Genomic DNA, 18,083 nt, shown 5'->3' on the forward strand with positions numbered 1-18,083 from the left:
CATTCTGAATCCTCCTACTGCAAACTTGAATCAGGAGGTGGGAAGGGAAATTGTCAGCCAAAGTTGCTCTGGATCCATTCACAGCAGGAACATTGACACTCAATGAGAAGGTCTTCCTGATAAGGCAATGGCACTCATACACTTTTCATTTTTGAAATTAAGCAGGGATAGGGGATTGGGCATGGCAAGAATTTTTGTGGGGGGGGGCAACCTTTTTTTGCTATGTTTTATTGAATTGTATTGATTGGGGGCCGCTGCCCCTCCCTGCTCCCCTTGGCTACACCCATAGAGGGGTGCAAGTCTCCTCAAGGATTTGAGAGGGGGGTCAAGTGGCTCCCTCTGATCACATGTCCTCCATAACCTTTCGGCTCTGGCTTTGCAGATCTAGAGGATTGTGCACACCCACACATAACTCCCCCCCCCCACACGTTCCCTTCCTGAGATCTGGACCATGAGAAGCCAGGCCCAAAGCACAACTCGAGAGGCAAACACTTGAAAAAACATTTTATTTTGTTTCTCTTTCCTAAAAGCTTGTTCTGAACTCCAGGAAGCTCACAAGTTGTAATGTCCTTCCAGTGTTTGCTACATCAAGTCTGCCTCCCTCTTGAAGGAACTGTGAAACGGAGCCTCCCGGGGTGCAGATGTAGAGATCTCCTGTCCTGAAAGCTGAGAGGGCGGGGCGGAGCAAAGATTTTTGCTGCTGCACCTGTTGCCACAGCGTCCCATTCTGACAGCACAGCCAGTCACCTCCAGCATCTAGCACCCAACTGCAACGGGTGTTGTCAAGCCTTTGCACAGGAGGCGTCACCATGCCAGGCCAGCCTGGTCTGGCCGGGCCTTTGGTGCCATACTGTCTTTTAGGAGCAGACAAATAAATAATGAATCTCTGGATCCTAGCGGCCTCCTGGTGCTGGGCCACACAGTGTCTGGTCTGGACACCAGTGGAGGAAGTGCTAACGTCCAGTCCGATGCTTGACTGGCCAGTGAAATCCAGTCTGGGCCAGTGAGGCGTCTTATCCGAGACGGAGGCGGAAAGTGGCAATCTCCATGGGGTCCAGGTGGACAGAGGTGCTGTTGGGGGAGGTCGTGGCCAGCGGGTACATAAGCGTCAAGGAGGAGGGCTGCAGGGATGCCAGTTCAAGGCCCTGGAAGAGGCCGCCCAGGGATAGCTGGGGATGACAACAAGAGGTCAAGAGAGGGGGGTCAGCACAAAAGCGGGCTCCAGTCCATGCATGCCAGAGGGAAGCAGTCTACCATTCCGTCAAGAAAGCAAAGCTCCTAGACACCAAAGCCCAGCATCGTCGGCTGCCTCTTGCAGTAGCCCAAGGAACCCATCCTTCTACCCTCCCCACAGCACCAGAGCTCTTGCTCCCTCTCCCATGGGTTGCCCATTCCTGCCCCTCTCTCCCTCAGAGGCCCCATGGCATCTCCCCACTTACTGTGCCATGGGTGGTGGTGCAGTTGAATCCCAAGTTCCTAGCCTCCAGGCCACAGTCAAAGCCCTTTCGGTGCAGGATCAGAGCTGTCTCAGTGGAGGGCAGTGAATCGTCCTGGAGAAAAAGGCATGGGTTTTGGTCATAGAAGGGGACGGGGAGAGAAAGCAGGGCCCAGTGCAGGGGAGAAGCTGGGTCAGGGTGAGCTATGATTCGCACACTGGGCAAATGACCCTTTTTTGTCCCTTCCAATGCTACACTGGCTCCTGGTACATTTCTGAGCACGATTCAAAGTGTTGGTGCTGACCTTACATGGCCTCAGCCTATTATACCTAGGCCTTTTTCATAGTGGCACCTGCCCTGTGGAACGCCCGCCCATCAGATGTCAAGAAGATAAAGAACTATACAACTTTGAGAAGACATTGAAATCTTTAAGAAGGCAGCCCTGCATCTGGAGGTTTTTAATGTCTGATGTTTTATTATGTTATGGAAGCCTCCCAGAGTGGCTGGGGCAACCCAGCCGGATGGGTGGGGTATAATATTCTTATTATTCTTACACTTCTAGAAAGCTGTGATTGATCCCCATCAGCGCCCTCCCACCCAGGGGGCAACTCACCTCTCCTTGCAGGGTGCGCAGGTTGAGAAGATGGAAGTCGCAAGGCAGGGGCCCCGAGAGGGGCAGGAAGGGCCTCAGGGTGGGGGGCGGTGGCTTCTCCTGGGCAACAGGCATGACCAGCACATCAGCATTTAGCTGCATGGAGGTCAGGTGGCTGAGCAGAGATGGGAAACTCGTTGCCTGGCCAGCCTCCGCCTGAGAAGGAAAGAAAGCCCAGCAATGACAGGCAGATGTGTGTCCCACCCCCAGGGGCCAAAGGTGCTCTGGGGGCCAGGAGGTCACCCACAGGAAGCCCACCCTCCCGCCTTCTAAGCTATGATGGCCACTGAGCTAGGAACCGGGCTACCACACACACACGGGCACAGAGGTGGGCCCAGCAGCTACGTCACCACCAGCTAGCACACCAGACAGGGCCAGGCTTTACCTCTTGGCTGTTGGCCTTGTGGATGGGAAAGACCAAGTCTCTAAGCATGGAGGCCAGTTTGGAAAAGAAGCTGGAGCTCTGGGTGGAAATGGGGGCAGGGAGAGGGGCGGTGAGAACAGCCATGTTACAACACGATCCGAAGGTGCACAGCCCTTGCAGAGCAAGGAGGCCAGGAACAGGCCGCCTCGCCTGGGCTGGAGGGACTCCTGGCATATGCGGGGGGGGGGAGGTCCCCCCCCAAAAAAAGTCCCTCTCTTTTACATGCTACTCAAGGCAACAGTCTGCTTCTCACTTCCCTTGTTTTGAAGCTGGCCTGCCAGGGGCTTCCTTCTGCTGACTCCATGGTATCTCTTCCCCTCACTGCTCAGCAACTTTCTCAGGCCGCTCCATTTCACACAGCCCAGGGCTGATCTCTGGAGGCATTCATGCTTCTCCCCAGGAGAGACTGACCACCCCACTCTCTCCACACTCAGTCTTCTACCTTTTCACCAGCGGCTGACAGGTGGGACCACCTTTACTTCTCTACTGCAATTGTTCTGAAGGAGACCCTGCAGTTTGCCCCCTGAGAGCCAAAATCACTATTGCAAACACTGTTGGAATGTTTTGAATATGTATCATTCAGCATTATTTTGTGCTTGCATGCACCTGTTTATTCTCGGGAGCCTTTCGGCTGAAACACAACAAAGGAATCCTGTCCCCAGGATGAAGAGACTCACTTCTCCTTTCTCTTCCCAAACAAAGCAGACAAAGATTGGAAGCATTTTGAGCCTAGCCTTTTTGATCTGTCTAAAGCGTTGCTGGAATGAAGGAATGGGTGCTCTGCAGTGTGTTGCAGGCAGGAGTTCCAAGGAAGAGCGAGGGAAAGGATAACATGCTGAACATCCTGGCCTGGAGGAATAATTTGTGCAATAGGGCAAATGTGGGGATTTTGAGCTAGCTCCAGGTTCCATCAGCCTGGGACAGGTGGTAGAACGCAAGACTTTTATCATGCGAATGAACTCCCAGCTATGAGATCATCCGTCTGGGAACTGCTGTGGCTTCCCAAACACAAAGGAAAATCCTTCCTTAGAGGTACTTGCAAGAGGTGCGGTGAGGGGCTGGTGCCCAGGAGACTGGCAAGCAGAAGCAACTCAGTGCCGCTCTTGAGCTGTAGCGCTGGCCTGGGCCCCGGGCCCCAAAGGAGCCTCAGATTTCGTGTCCTTCTGAACGTATCAGATAAGCCTGGATCAAACTCTGCACATGTTTGTTGACACTCTGAAAAACCCAAGCCAATTAGTGAGGGAGACACAGGTGCCTGGGCTGAGTGGCCAGGCGCAAGGGGTGCTCAGCACCCAGTCCTTGTACCTTGCTTGCTGCGCTGTGTCGCTCCAGGAGGAGGCGGAAGCGGTTGCAGGTCCGCTTGTTGTCCTTCAGGCCTTGTCCGAGGCCACGGTTGTCATCCTGCATGAGGCGCCGGTCCAGAATCACCTCCAGCTGGCCTGGAAGTTGAACCGGGGGAGGGAGAGGAAGGAAAAGGGGGAAAGTAAGAGGAGCTCCAACCTAGACAGGTGGCCTACTTCTGACACACAGGGGGGATCTTGCCAGCACAGAAGCAGCTGCTGAAGCCCCAACAAAGACCCCCTGCGGCTGACCTCCCATCCCACAAACTGTTCCTCCTCCCCACTCAGGCTTCTGGCTCAGTCCCAGGAGACCCTACTATCCCTAGACGTCATAAGAGTCTGCTGAATCAGGCCAGCGGCCCATCTAGTCCAGCATGTTGTTCTCACAGTGGCCAGTCAGATGCCTCTGTGGGAAGCCTGCAAGCATGATCCAAGGACAAGGGGACTTTCTCCTCTCCTGTAGCCTCCAGCAACTGCGATTCGGAAACATTGCTGCCTCCAATTGGGGAGGCAGAGCACAGCCAACCTGGCTAGTAGCCATCAATAGCCCTCTCTTCCATGAATTTCTCCAATCTTCTTTTAAAGCCATCTAGTTTGGTGGCCATCCCTGCCTCCCATGGGATAAAGCTTCACAGTTTGAATCTGCCTTGCAGGAAGGAGGACTTTCTTTCCTCTGTTCTGAATTGTCCAGCTTCCAGCTTCACGGGATGTCTGCATCCTAGTACCTTGGGAGAAGGAGAAGTCCCAGGCCTGGTGCTTCCCATCTGCAGCCACCCCAGGAGAGACACCTTTGCCCACTGTCCCAACCCGCTCACCACTGCTGAGGCTGGAGACGCCCAAGGCTTGGGCCGTGTGCAGCGTCAGGCGGCTCCGCGCATCTTGGATGTAGGCCATGACCGGCATGGGGTAGAAGTTGGCCTGGAGAGGCAGCTTCTTCAGGTACTGGCGGGGCTGGATCTGCCAGGAGAGGAGAGTGCTGAGAAGCCAAGAGGGCAGGCAGTCCCTCTCCAGCCTCTTCGCAAGGGCGGCAGGGTGTGTGTGTTTTCAGCCTCCCTCCCTGCCCATTACCTGAAAGCCATTCAGGTCAGTGAAGAAAGTGCCTTTGCTCTCAATATCTGTGCTAAATCGCAGGGCCAGCTCCTTGTTGATGTGGTCTCGGATGTCCACCAGGCAGGAGATCTCTAGGGACAGGCCGTCGACCCCTGCAGGGAAGAGCTCAAATCAAGCAATGATGGATGGGGAGCAGGGCTTGCTTGCCTGCCTGCTTATGAGGCAGGCGAAGGCAACCGCCTTGGTGACCAAAGTTCAAGAGGTGGTGGCCCCATGGGATCCTCAGCTGTCCCACCACCTCTGTCATTGTTGTTGCTACTTTATGGCTGCCACCCTGGTAAGGGAGGCTTTGGTGGGGGCAGCACAGTGAGATGGGGCGGCACCTTCCCTTTTTGGCGGCAAAAGAGGATGCATCGCCCCTGAAGGCAGGGATGGGACAAGCTCTCCACTGCTGCTGCTCTCTCCCAGTCCCCAAAGCCCCTACCTGGCACGTTGTACAGCCGGACCACCTCCTGGATGTGCTGGTAGTAAATGGCCACCTCCGAGAAAAAGGGTCCCTCTGTCACCCGCACCACCGGGGGGTCCTTGGGGACATAGGGCTGCAAGGGAGAGGAGTGTCAAGGAACTCTCTGCCAGTAGAGATTCAGCAGACGCCTCCCATGCAAACTGTTTAAACACCTGCTGAAAAGTGTTTTTTTTATTCTGCCAGGCCTATGCAAGCAATTCAGAGCAATTCCTTCCTCAATGATTACCTGATTGTCTGTTTTTAACTTCTGCTCTGCTTTCACAGTATGGTATTATGTATTTTTGTTGAAAACCACTTTGATTTTGATTTTTTTAATGAAATAGCGGCATACTAACTAACTAACCAGAACAGGCAGGAGTTCTTACCGGGGTAGGGTATGGATTTCATTTCCCACCATTTCTAAGCTGCCTTTTCTTGCCTCCCTAAATAACCCAGAAGGGTGTGACTAGTGTGGCTATGAAGGGACCTGCCCTTCATAGCCTGGACTGCCCGGGGTGAAGGGAGATGGAGCTGCCAAGGTGGGAATTTGCCAGGAAGAGACAAATATGCCCCTTTACCAAACATGGCACAGGTTGCCTGGAAGCCCAAGAATGAAGCAGACAGAGAGGAACGTTGGCCCACTTGGGAGATTTTCAGGGGTGGAATTTCTGGCATGGAGGACTCCCCCTGCCTTAAAGGCAGGACTCCAGCCTGCCCTAATGTGGTCCCCTCCAGATGTTCTGAACTACACCTCTCATTAGCCACAGGGTACCGAATGGAAGTTCTGGCTGGGGCTGATGGGAACTGTGGTTCAAAATGTGTGGCCTGGCTATTTTGTCTTGAACGGTGTTTATAGTCCAAAAGAGAGGAAGTGGGCTATCTCTTGTGCCAGCCAGGACGATAATAATGCCAACCACAGAAAGTGAGACACCAACACCTGGTATAAGCTGGGAATAATTTCCCCCCAACTAGCCCACCTACCCAGGAGATGTCCTACCAACCCCAGCCCCCACAGGGGCTCGCCCTGCCCAGACCTTGGCCTCTCCGTCAGGCAGGAAGAGGTAGGCACCGCTTTTGTCTTTGGTGCTCCGGGTCCCATAGATGAGGAACTGGCTGCTCAGCTTCTGCTCCTGGGTGTCGCCCGCCCGGTGCACACTCTGCCAGGGAACAAGTGGAGTCCTGGTGAGCACAGGGGCCCACAAGGAGCCCTCCCTGTGGCCGTCAAGCTAAGCCGCACCTCTGTCCACTTGGTGGGCCCGCCCTCACCTTGAGGGACCCGCTGCCCCCAGAGAAGCAGGCTCGCATGTGCTGGTTCTCCAGGCAGAAGTCCTCCGTGGCCGTGGGGATGACCCGCACCGGGAAGGCCTCGTGCTTGTGCACGGGGAGGTCGCGCCCATGCAGGAAGAGGCGCGCCGAAGACTTCAGCGTGTTGTGGCTGTCAAAGGACTTACTCAGCTGCAGGATGTTGAGGCCCAGGGCCGGCAGGCGCATCATGATGGACACCTGTCAATCGGAGCACAGGCAAGGGCAGCAGCAGTTCCCATTGCTCCTCCCAATCACACACATTTGATGCACTACAAGGGACCCAGCAGCAACCTTCAGCTGCCAGGTGAGAAGCAGAATTCCCTGTACAAATCCTTGGGAAAGGGGCATGCCGGTAAGGCTTAGTGCGCCCCAATGGCAAACTCGCAGGAGCAGCCCAATGGGAAGATGGGAGCCCGGCAGCATGGAAGGGCACCTGGGCACCTTCTCTAACCAATTTCCACCTCTGACAACAAAGAGCCTGGTGGCATCTAGAAGATTATCAAGCTATGGCCCTCCCAAGCCCCAGGTGGCTTAACACTGTTGTCCCCACTTCCGCCTTCCTTCCCTCCAGGCTCTACCTGGTAGACATCCGGTGCCATGTCTGTGGCAGAGGTCCACTGGGCGCTGAGTTGCACTGCTAGGGGCTGCCCCTCCTCGTTGAGGACCCGGATACGAGGCGTGTTTACCAGCAGGGACACAATGCTCAGCCGCTCCTGCTCCAGGGGGTTAAACACTACCACGAACCTGCAACAGAGAGCAGGGAGGTTGCAAGACTGGCCAGTTTGGCCCATCCCTCCCAGGCTCAAGTCCGTAACCCCATGATTTCCCAGCCCAGGGCCCAGGATACCCGCTTCCCTGCTGTGTCTCCTGCCTGCTCCCCACCCTCTTTTCTCAAGGGCAGCCCCCCCGCCCCACTCACCCACCTGGGTGTTGCATCCAGCTTGATGATGGTTTTCTCTGGCAGGGAGTCTTGATTGAGGCGGGCCTCATCCTGGAAGAGAGAATGGGTCAGGGCCGAGTGCCTGTGGGGTCTAGAAGCACAGGGTAGGACCTGGCTGGGCCCAGCTCATGAGCTGCAGCCCCCTTGCCATGGTCCCCTCTCCCTGGGGGCAGCAGAGCCAAGCCTCCCCACCCCTTATCTTCTAGATCGCTCCCTCTGGGCACAGAAGAGCAGGGGGCGGGGCTGTGACTCACTGCGCCAAGAAAGGGCACTGCCAGGTCGTAATGGTAGGCCTCCTTATCTGCCAAGACCAGGTAATGGGCAGCGTTGATGATGACCCGCTTAAGGTTCATTAGCGAGTGGAGCAGCCTAGAAGAGGGTGGGGGGAGAGAGAGAAAGATAACCATGAGGCCATGGGGCACAGAGCCCCACTGCCACACCCTGGTTGCAGGGAACCCATGTCAGGCCTTACCAACGCAGGCCAGGCCTTACACACACCTGACCCCATAGTCCACTACCACTGCCTCCTTGGCAGTGCCAGTGATTGCATCGTGGTGCTGGAAGAGGCCCAGGTTGCGGCGTGCGTCCGTCAGCATGGCGTAGTCTGAGAGTGGGTACTTGCTGTCCATGCCGGCGTGGCGGGCATGGCTGAGAGCCAGGCTGTACAAGATCTCGGCACCGCTGGGGGCAAAGATGAGGGGGGGGGGAGAAAGAGGTTGTGAGTAAACCTTGTTCTCCCAGGAGAAGATGCCAGGCAGGGAGTCTCCTCCCTCCCCTCTGTCACCCCCCCCCCAGGCCCCTCACCGGAGATGAGCCTCCAGCACCCTGCCCATGCTCTTGTAGAAGGGCCGTGAGGTGTAGTAGCCAGTCCAGTAGTGGTCCTCTCGGTCCGCGTAGGAGAAGAAGTCCCCGCTGACCACAGGGAAGCCGGGTGGGCGCATTCCAGGGACAATGCCCACTTGCTTGTACAAGGCGTCAAAGTAATCCGAGAGGGTCCCAAACTGTGCCTGTGGGGGAGGCATAAGCTGAAACCTTGGTGGGGGGGAGACACCCAGTACCTTGAGATGGTGACAGGAGAAGAAACTGCCCCCCAGAGCCCCAGAAGGAGACTCCGCCCCAAGGATCTGGAGTGAGGGGCTCTGCAGCAGCGACCCTTCTCCCAAGGGGGCAAATCACCCCACCCATTTCCAGGAAGCGCCCCACTCGAGCCAAGGTGGCTGTACCTGCACATGGAGATCCGGGTGGGCATTGAGGAAGTCAAAGAGGCGCTGGTAGTTGAGGAACTGAGCATCCCACTCCTGGGGCTTGTCGTAGCGAAAATCGTCCCCCAGCGGCACCAGGAGCACTTTGCTGCGGTACAGCTTGGACTTCTTGCGGTACTGGTCAAGCAGGAGCTGTGCCCTGCAGAGAGGACGGGTGGTCAACAACCAGGACCAGGACATACCTGTAGGCCTGGCTGACATGGTCTGATCTTCATGTGCACCTCAAAGGCCAGAGCCAGAGAGACAGGTGGAGGCATCTAAAAACTATGGCACTTGCTGCCGCATGAGGCAGTGGTGGCCACCAACTTGGACGGCTCTAAAAGAGAGTCAGAGAAACTCGACAGGGCAGAAGGGTCTATCAATGGGTGCTGGTCACAATGGCTATATTCTGCCTCTGAATACCAGCTGCTAGAAAGCACAAGTGGGGAGAACGCTGTTGAGCTCTGGCCCTGCTTGGAGGCTTCCATAGGCACCTGGTTGGCCACTGTGGGAAAAGGATGCAGGACTAGATGGGCCTGTCCGAGCAACCAGGCTCTTCTTAGGAGATGCTGGAATCAGAGGCAGTTGGTCAAACGGTCCCCAAGCACTCTGGGATCTGTGGGGGCTGCATCATCCTGGAGACACAGAACCCAGCTAGGAGAGCAGGGGGCAGGTGGTCAATGGAAGAAGCAAGTGTGTAAGCAGGCTTGGAAGGAAGGGGCATAGCTGCCAAGTTTTCCCTTTTCTCTCGAGGAAGCCTATTCAGCATAAGGGGAAATCCCTTTAAAAAAGGGATAACTTGGCAGCTATGGGAAGGGGGCAGGCCCACTTGGAGCCAAGGATGACCGTCAGAAGCCACTCACCGCTCAGCCACATTGGCACTGGTGATGGCCTTGGGGGGCACTTTCCAGGGGCAGTTGATGCGCCCCCCGGGCAAACGTTTGAAGTCGAACTGGCAGCAGATCTTGGGGTCGGGACCGCAGGTGTGGGGCACGTCGTAGCTGTAGAAGGGCATCATGTGGCACAGGATGTCGGTGCTGGAGTCAGGATCTGAGGGGGCCAATGCCAGGGTCACTCTGTGCTGCTCAGTAAGGGCCCCAGGCAAACGGAGACTCGGGAACTGTCAGGAAGAACCTTCGCCTGCCACCCGCAATGCAGACACACCAGCAACACGCAACAGCATACACCAGGCAAGGGAGGAGTCCAGAGCCCCACAGAAGGTGTGTGTGGAGCAAACAACTCCCGGTGGCCGGTGCTGACTGCTGTGGGAGGAAGCCCCGACTGTGGGGGACGAGGGACAAAGGACGCATTGGCCTCTAATGAGGGGGTGGAGGACACTGGCAACCAGCTGCTCCAGCTGCCAGGCTGTGAGGGGTTTGCAGGCAAGACTCTGCAGAGCCAAAAAGGGAGGTTGGGGCATAAACAATCCAGGGGCCTCCACTCACACACCCCTCACCCCAACTCTGCCGCCACATGAACTCCAGATTCTGGGTTGCTGCAAAATGCTTCTTGATGGCGTAGTGGACCCGCTGGATGAGCATGCTGGTCAGATTGGCACGACGCAGCAGGTAAGGCATGGTGGAGCTGTGGCCAAAGGGATCCACTGCCCAGCCAGAGCGCGGTGTCACCCCTGAAGAGCAAGGAGAAAAGGCAGGCGTCAGCAGCAGAAAAGGCAAGGGCCTGTGTTTCAGTCGCTATAACCTGCCCCACTTCAAACACACTTGAGATTCTGAAGAGCCGTGGGAAATGCCTTGTATCTTGTATCCTTTGGGTCTGGCAAAGCAGCAGAAGCTCTGCAGAACCACACACAACAGAGGGGTTCACTATCCCCATCCAGTCTGCAGACCTCCATGGTGCTTCTCTCCATTCTATACCTCCCGCCACTCTCAGCGCTTCTGCCCGGCTCAAGCACTGGCTGTCAGCACAAATGTGGCTGGTGCCACCTCGCCACCCCTGATCTGCCCACCCCCCAAACTTGGCCCAGTCTGCACACAGCACTCACCAATGTTCTTCTCCAGCCACTGGTGACCCTCAATGAGCTGGTCGATCATGGCAAAGTAGTGGGAATTGGCTTCATCTGGCATCACCCACCCGCCAGTTGCCATTTCTAGCTGCCCATTGCCTACAAGCCTGTGAAGGAGAGGTCAAGGTCAGAGACAACCACCACTAGCAGCAGCAGCAGTAGCAGCAGCAGCCCAAGAGTGGACCTTCCCACAGAGGATGCAATCAATCAAGTCTGCCACATGAATGTAAAGCCTACTTCAGGATACAACACTAATATCTCATATCAAATGTACAGTGAGCGGGGGAAAGTATTTGATCTCCTGCTAAATTTGCCCCCTGACGAAGAAATGACCAGTCCATAATTTTAATGGTAGGTTTATTGTAGCTGTGAGAGACAGAATAACAACAGGAAAACCCCTCAGAAACAAAAGCCAGAGATTGATGTGCACTATAATGAGTGAAATAAGTATTTGATCCCCTATCAACCAGCCAGATGTCAGGCTACCTGGTATCTTCACTGTATGTAACGAGCTGAGATTAGAAGCACCTGCTGTAAGGGAGAGGTCTTACCTGTAATCCCAGCTCGTTACAGTACCTGTACAAAAGACACCTGTTGACACAGCTACAATAAACCTACCATTAAAATTATGGACAGGTCATTTCTTCGTCAGAGGGCAAATGGGCAAATTTAGCAGGGGATCAAATACCTTTTCCCCTCACTGTAACTGATCTGTAGAAAAGACTTTATAACGTGAAAAAAGACTCAATGCACGTACTTTTGTGAATTGAGAAAATCTTTAATAAAAATTATCTTCTTCTTTTTTTTAAAAAAACCCCTTACTTCAGCAGGACTTCTCATTTGCATGAAGTTTGTTCTTTCCATAAACATTTATGATATTATTATTATTATTATTATTTATTAAATTTCTCTACCACCCTTCGTCCTTGGATGTCAGGGTGGTTCACAACTTAAAAATACAAGAGAAGAATACAAGGACTGTGTACACCACACCTTGAGTTATTTGGAGGAAAGGTGGGATATAAATGCTTTTTAAAAAATGAAAGAAATATTGTCCTAAACATCTTCCTACCAACCATCCTAAGAGTAGGGGAAATGATGAGTTAACCCCTTCCTCCCCTCTTGTTACCTGCGGACAGCAGCCCGTTTCTGGGCGCTGATGTTGTCCCACCATTTAGAGAAGAAGGAGATTTCGGACCAGATGAAGCGTCGTCGAGGATCCTCCTGCAGCTTCACCACCATGCTGTTGAGGATGTGCTGCGTCTGGTCGAAGTAGTACTTGTCAAATGTCTTGATCCAGCCTTGGGGAAGGAGAAAAGGTAACATCACTGCAGGCCTGTTTAGAGCAGCCTTCCTCAACAAATTACCCTCCTGGCACTTTGGACTACAACTCCCATCAACCCCTTGACGGCACAGCCAATGGTCGCCAGATTGGAAGAAGGTCAACATACCTCCTCCTGCACACATGCTTTGCTTCCTGTCTTGGGTTCTACAAGTGCTAGAGACTCTGAGGATTGTGGCTCACTGGGGTGAGGAGGTTGTGACTGAACCCCCTGCCTTCCCTGGAGATGCTCCTGGCTACAAATGAGTCTCTCACCAAGCAATGGGGGAATGGTGCCTGCCGCCCCCCAGCTTGCTTACCTGGGTCATTGTGGGAATGTGGCACCACAAACACTTGCAGTGGTTCGGCGTCCCATTCATGTGGCTCATAAGTGATATCGAAGCCTTGCTTCCACACCCCACCATCCTGGTTGTCATAGGGGAGCAGTGCAGACACAGCCAACATCTGGGAAAGGACAAGAGAGTCAAACCAAGGCATAGCAATGAGAGAGTCTCCTTTCCGCCCACCCCAAGCCAGTCTGCCCTTTTCAGCCTCGCAGCTCAGTGCATCAGCTGCTCCCTTTGCCTTAGAAGGCCCTGGGTCCTGCTTGTAGGCTTCCCATCGGGGCATCTGGGTAGCTACCATGAGAAACAGATGCAGGACAAGATGGGTCACTGGAGGTGTAAATGATACAGACTGATACAGACTTTGAAAAGCTTTTTTTTTTTCCATGAATAATATTTATTTATTTTCCACTTCAACAACAATATTATATACATTTTCCATATAACGAATAAGATTAAGGAATAAAAAATAAAACAAATCCCATATCTAGGAGCTCAACATAGAAAGATTAAGCTCTTAATAACAGTTATTCCTCACAGAACATTTGTAATCAATTGTCTAAAGGAAAAAAAAAAAACCAGAAAAAAACAGAAAGAAAGAGAAAAAAAAGAAAAAATAAAAATAAAAAAAATAAAAAGGAAAAGGAAAAAAGAAAACACTCTGGGCTTCCTGTTACCACCGACGGCTTAGTTTTTGTTCTTCCATTATCGAATGTATATACAATCAGTACTGTTTCTACTTTCAATATGTTTTCACATTCTATTTCTTTAAGTTTCCACAAATTCAATAAATCGAGCTATCTCCTTACCCTTTCACTCAAACGCTATCATTTTAATTTTATCTTCAGTATATTTTCTAACATATTTCTTGTATCTATCCCATCTTTTAACAAATTCTTCCTTATCTTTCCCTCTCAAACTATTTGTTAGCTGTGCCATTTCGGCCATTTCCTGTAGCTTTTCCTGCCAGTCTATGATTTTTGGGGCCTCTCTTTCTTTCCAGTTTTTGGCAATAACCAAACGAGCCGCTGCTAGAGCATATAGTAAAATTTCTTTTGTTTGTGATGGTATATCTTTTTGAAATGTTATACTTAATAAGAAAATCTCTGGTCTTTTTGGAATGTTTTTCCCTAGAATTTTTTGTATCTCATCATGAATTTTATTCCAAAATTTCTTAATGGTTTCACAAGTCCACCACATGTGAAATAAGTTCCCATCGTTGCCACCACACCTCCAGCAAACGTTAGCTATATTCTTATACATCTTTGATAATCTGGAAGGTGTCAGGTACCATCTGTTATTCATCTTTAACATGTTCTCCCTTATATTGCAGCTCGACGTAAATTTCATATTGATTTTCCAAAGATTCTCCCATTCAAAACATGTAATTGGATAACCACAATCCTGTGCCCACTTAGTCATGGCAGATGTGACCTTTTCATCCATGACTTCGTGATCTAAAAGCAATTTGTACATTTTAGAAATAAGTTTTGTATTGTTTTTCAATAATTCTTTTTCAAATTTTGTACATAGACTTTGAAAAGCTCAATGGATCAAGTTCATCCATTTTGTTGAATTAAAAGTTTTAATTGGATTTTGAATAAACATGCAATTAATTGTTACCGTCCTGAATTTAATTGTATTATCTTCAGCGCTTTTTTTCTTTAAGAAAATAAATATTTGGGGTACTCTTATTTCCCTACTCATATTGAAATAGCGCCCCTCAATGAGGCCAAACTTAGATTCACAAAATGTTTAGGGGTATGCGTCCCCCTACGTCCCCCCAGAAAAAGCATTATCTTCCATAATGTGTTGTGAAAACTGCTGTTCTGAATACTCCTTTTCATAGAGGAGGAGAAGTGTCACTGGGAATGAGTTTAGGGTACCATAATTTTGGGAACCACTGTGCTGTCATGTGAACACCAAAGGCACAGGGGTCCTGCTTCCAATCACAAGCGCTATGTTCTCCCTCTCCCTCCACTAAATAACTTCTTCTCATGCTCTTCACTCCTCTTTCTCCCTCCAACTCTTTCAGAAAGCACCATTTACACATTCCTGTCCCCCCCAACCCCTACCCCACCCAGCTAACCTGCAGGTCTTCCTTCTGGCTGTTGCTTTTCAGTGCAAACTGACAATCCTGAGAGGAGATGGAGTAGAAGCTGGGCCGGCTCTCGGGAGGCAGGACCCAGGAGCCATTAGGCATGTGGAAAGGCAGCACCACCGGCTGGCCCTCCGCGTTGGCCGTCAGCTCCAGCACGGAGTCTTTGATGTGGCTGATGATTTCGTGGTTCTCCTCCAGGAGCTGCTCCAGCTGTTCAATCCGGTTCTGCAACACTGAGATCTGGCTCTGTGCGGGGGCAGGGGAGAGGACAAGGAGCAGAAGAGGTGGCACAAGTAGAAGGAAGTCGTGAGCAGTCTGCCAACACTCAAGCTTGCCCATCTTCTTCCTTGCCTCCCTTTGCCAAACACTGCCCGGCTGAGCAAAAAGGGTCCTCCAGCATGGCACGGCCCCACTCTTGCCAGCAGTTGTGCAAGTGCAGCCAAGGGACTAGGGCTGGGGGGAGCTCTTTAGAGTGTGGCAGGGGGGCTGCCGCTCTTCTCTGACCCTGCTGCTTCAGACCAGAGAATTGAGCCACTGCTGCGGAGACAGTCAGGGACCCCAACCCACCAAGTCACTCTTGGAAGCCCTTGGCAGTGACTCCTGTGTCTCTGCAAAGGGCACAAAGAGGGCAAAGCAGCAGCTGGAGGAAGGTCTTGCTCACAACACACTTACCCTGGGGAAATTGCCCCCATTCTGGTGCCGAGCAGGATCGTGCTGGACCCTGTCCAGCATCAGATAGAGGGAGAAGACAGCCACGCAGAAGATGGCTGCCCCACACACCGTCACCTGTTTCTTCAGCTTCATCCCGGGGGTGCCAAAGGGAACATCTGCAACCGAGCCAGGACAGGACACGGGTGTAGTCATCAGTCCAGGCGGGGGGGGGCTTCTCTGGGAACTCTGAGCCCCCACCTCCCCCTTTGGGCTCCCTTTTGCAACAGCCCGATCCCCTCCCAGGACCCCCATCTCCCCGAGATCTCCCCTGTACCAGGAAGGCCTTCTCCAGGCAAAGAAGCCTGCCTGGCATTGCCCAGCCCCTGCTCCTCCACAGCAGGGCTTGGTGGGGTTGCCGGGCCTTTCAGCTCCCTGCCCCACCAGCCGAGTAGGGAGCCCAGAGGCGCCAGAAGCCAAGCCGAAGCCGCCAGGCCTGCGCTGTCCAGCTGGGAAGGCAGCGGCGCTCACTCACCTGGCCTGGCGCTGGAGGGGAAGCCGCGGCCTCTCCCCCGGCTTCCGAGCGCTGCCTGCAGCAGGCGCGGCTCCCGCAGGCCGAGCAAGCGCCGGCCGCAGCGGCCGCGATATTCTTAGCAGTTGCCGGGCCTGGAATAGGAGGAGGAGCCGCGGAGCCGGGCCAGGGCGGTGGGGCGCTCACAGCGGCTCGAGAGCTGCACGACCCGCTTTTCCTCGCCTGTGCCCGAGCGGGCAGCGAGCGCGGCAGGTTGTTCGGGCGCTCCGAGGGAAGGGCCGGTGCTCCGGCCAGCAGGAGGAGCATCGTCGCCGGGCACTGCTCGGCCCCTCCCGGCCCTGCGCCTCCGTCGCCTCCCTCGCTGGAGTCCCCGGGCCGCACGCAGCCCCGTCCCCGCCTCGGGGCTGGCCTTGGGGTGAGGAGAAGGCTTACTTCGGGGCAGGTCTTGTTCAGAGCAGGCGCCTCGGAGCAGCCCCGGCGTGCTGCCGACGCCGCCACCGGCCTCTCAGCGCAGGGCTGGCCTTGGCGGAGGCCACCAGCCTCCTTCCACACAAGCCCGCGGCGAGTCCCCAAGACGGAGACCTGAGCCTGTCAACAGTTCCTCTATTAATAGAGAGGCTCTTCCCTCCGCTCTAAGCTGGCAAAGGGCGCCGTCGGCGGCCTGGGCGATCACGTTTCAAGCAGGGAGAAAGAGAAGAGGAGGCGGGCGGGGGCTGCTGGGAGTCGGAGTCCGAAATACGGAGCGGGATCGCGGGGAAGCGAAGGAGCCTACTGCTTGTCTTCTGGATGACCCGATCCCAAGACCCTCCTGCTCCTGCTTGGGGGTTTCTCCCCATAGAATTGGGGCCCTGCGTGGCTTTCCCCCACCCCCACCCCGCATGTGCAGAAGGAACAAAGCGTGCAGGCAGAACCAGGCGTGGGTGGGTAGCTATTTATTTATTTATTGCGTTTAACATCCCACCTTTTTTCTTTAAGGAGCTTAAAGTGGCATGCATGGTTCTCCCGCCTTCCACAGCAATCTTGTGAGGAAGGTTAGGCTGAAAAGGCAGTGCCTGGCCCAAGATTACCCAATGAGCTTCATGGCTGAATGGGGGGGTTGAACTCTGTGGTTTCCTAGTTCAACACATTGACCACTGCCCCACTCCTGACTCTAGTGTCAGACTAGTTAAAGGGGCTGGCGGTGCCCATGGCCATCCTGCTTGTCAGACTACGGAATGACTCTTCCCTTCCTCCTCCTCAGCCCTCCTGAGAAGCCCGCTGGGCTGGGTACAGGAGAAGGGTCAGGCAGAGGGCAGCAGGCATTGCCAGTCAGTGTGGACAATACTGAGCTAGATGGATTCTGTGTAAGGCAGTAGCATCCTGTCCACCTGTGATTTCTGGAAAGATCTAAATCACCTTCAGGGATGGTAAGTACTGTAGGTGGTAGCAGCAATATTCACTGGGTTTTGAGCATAATCCCCTCTTTCAAGGCATCAGCTCTATCACTTTAACCCAGGGTTCCCAAACTAAGGCCCGGGGGCCGGATGCGGCCCAATCACCTTCTAAATCCAGCCCGCGGACGGTCCGGGAATCAGCATGCTTTTACATTAGTAGAATGTGTCCTTTTATTTAAAACACATCTCTGGGTTATTTGTGGGACATAGGAATTCGTGCATATTTTTTTAAAAAATATAGTCCGGCCCCCCACAAGGTCTAAGGGACAGTGGACTGGCCCCCTGCTGAAAAAGTTTGCTGACCCCTGAAGTTTAACCCCTTCCCTTTGCAAATAGAGTTGCTTTAACAGTGCTGTATGCTGTATCCATTGCAGCAAGGGATCCATTGATCAAGGTTGGGAGGATCATCTCACTCTTCCCCTATATCAGGCATCCCCAAACTTCGGCCCTCCAGATGTTTTGGACTACAATTCCCATCTTCCCCAACCACTGGTCCTGTTAGCTAGGGATCATGGGAGTTGTAGGCCAAAACATCTGGAGGGTCGCAATTTGGGGATGCCTGCCCTATATGCACCGGTGTCAATTAAAACCCCTCTCTCCCTCAATATTTGGGACTGTCTAGTCAGCTGCCGAATGTTTTTTGGATCCCAGAAGCTGAGAAGCAGTTTGCTATTCCACTTCTGCCTTAAATTAAAACAGTTGAGGTCAGGTGCTGCTCAGTCATCCATGCCTTCTGAAGGCAGAAGAGCATCAGTGCTGTACTGTAGTTGCCATTTTCTGCCCCTTTT

The 18,083-nt window shown here is 53.4% G+C and overlaps 1 protein-coding gene across 4 annotated transcripts; it reads right to left on the minus strand.

Annotated features, from left to right (window-relative positions):
• Positions 1-487: 487 nt before the first annotated feature.
• MAN2A2 (mannosidase alpha class 2A member 2) lies at positions 488-16,658 on the minus strand. Of its 4 annotated transcripts, none has more exons than XM_035131508.2 (23): positions 16,295-16,658; positions 15,355-15,509; positions 14,671-14,928; positions 12,558-12,702; positions 12,046-12,217; positions 10,896-11,023; positions 10,350-10,523; positions 9,757-9,943; positions 8,876-9,053; positions 8,457-8,659; positions 8,151-8,333; positions 7,907-8,021; positions 7,636-7,703; positions 7,291-7,456; positions 6,674-6,910; positions 6,442-6,564; positions 5,387-5,501; positions 4,921-5,054; positions 4,668-4,809; positions 3,818-3,951; positions 2,050-2,244; positions 1,440-1,550; positions 488-1,169 (listed from the first exon to the last, which is right to left on the minus strand). In XM_035131508.2, exons 2-23 carry the CDS (start codon positions 15,484-15,486, stop codon positions 1,014-1,016), a joined length of 3,456 nt encoding a protein of 1,151 aa, XP_034987399.2. In that variant the 5' UTR covers positions 15,487-15,509; positions 16,295-16,658; the 3' UTR covers positions 488-1,013. The 4 variants fall into 4 exon arrangements, with proteins under 4 accessions (XP_034987399.2, XP_034987400.2, XP_060138336.1 ...); XM_035131509.2 differs by lacking the exon at positions 16,295-16,658 and adding an exon at positions 15,866-15,975; XM_060282353.1 differs by lacking the exons at positions 15,355-15,509; positions 16,295-16,658 and adding an exon at positions 15,866-16,225.
• Positions 16,659-18,083: the final 1,425 nt, after the last annotated feature.

The sequence above is a fragment of the Zootoca vivipara genome, chromosome 14 (assembly GCF_963506605.1).
Source record: "Zootoca vivipara chromosome 14, rZooViv1.1, whole genome shotgun sequence".
In the NCBI taxonomy this organism is placed as follows: domain Eukaryota; kingdom Metazoa; phylum Chordata; class Lepidosauria; order Squamata; family Lacertidae; genus Zootoca; species Zootoca vivipara.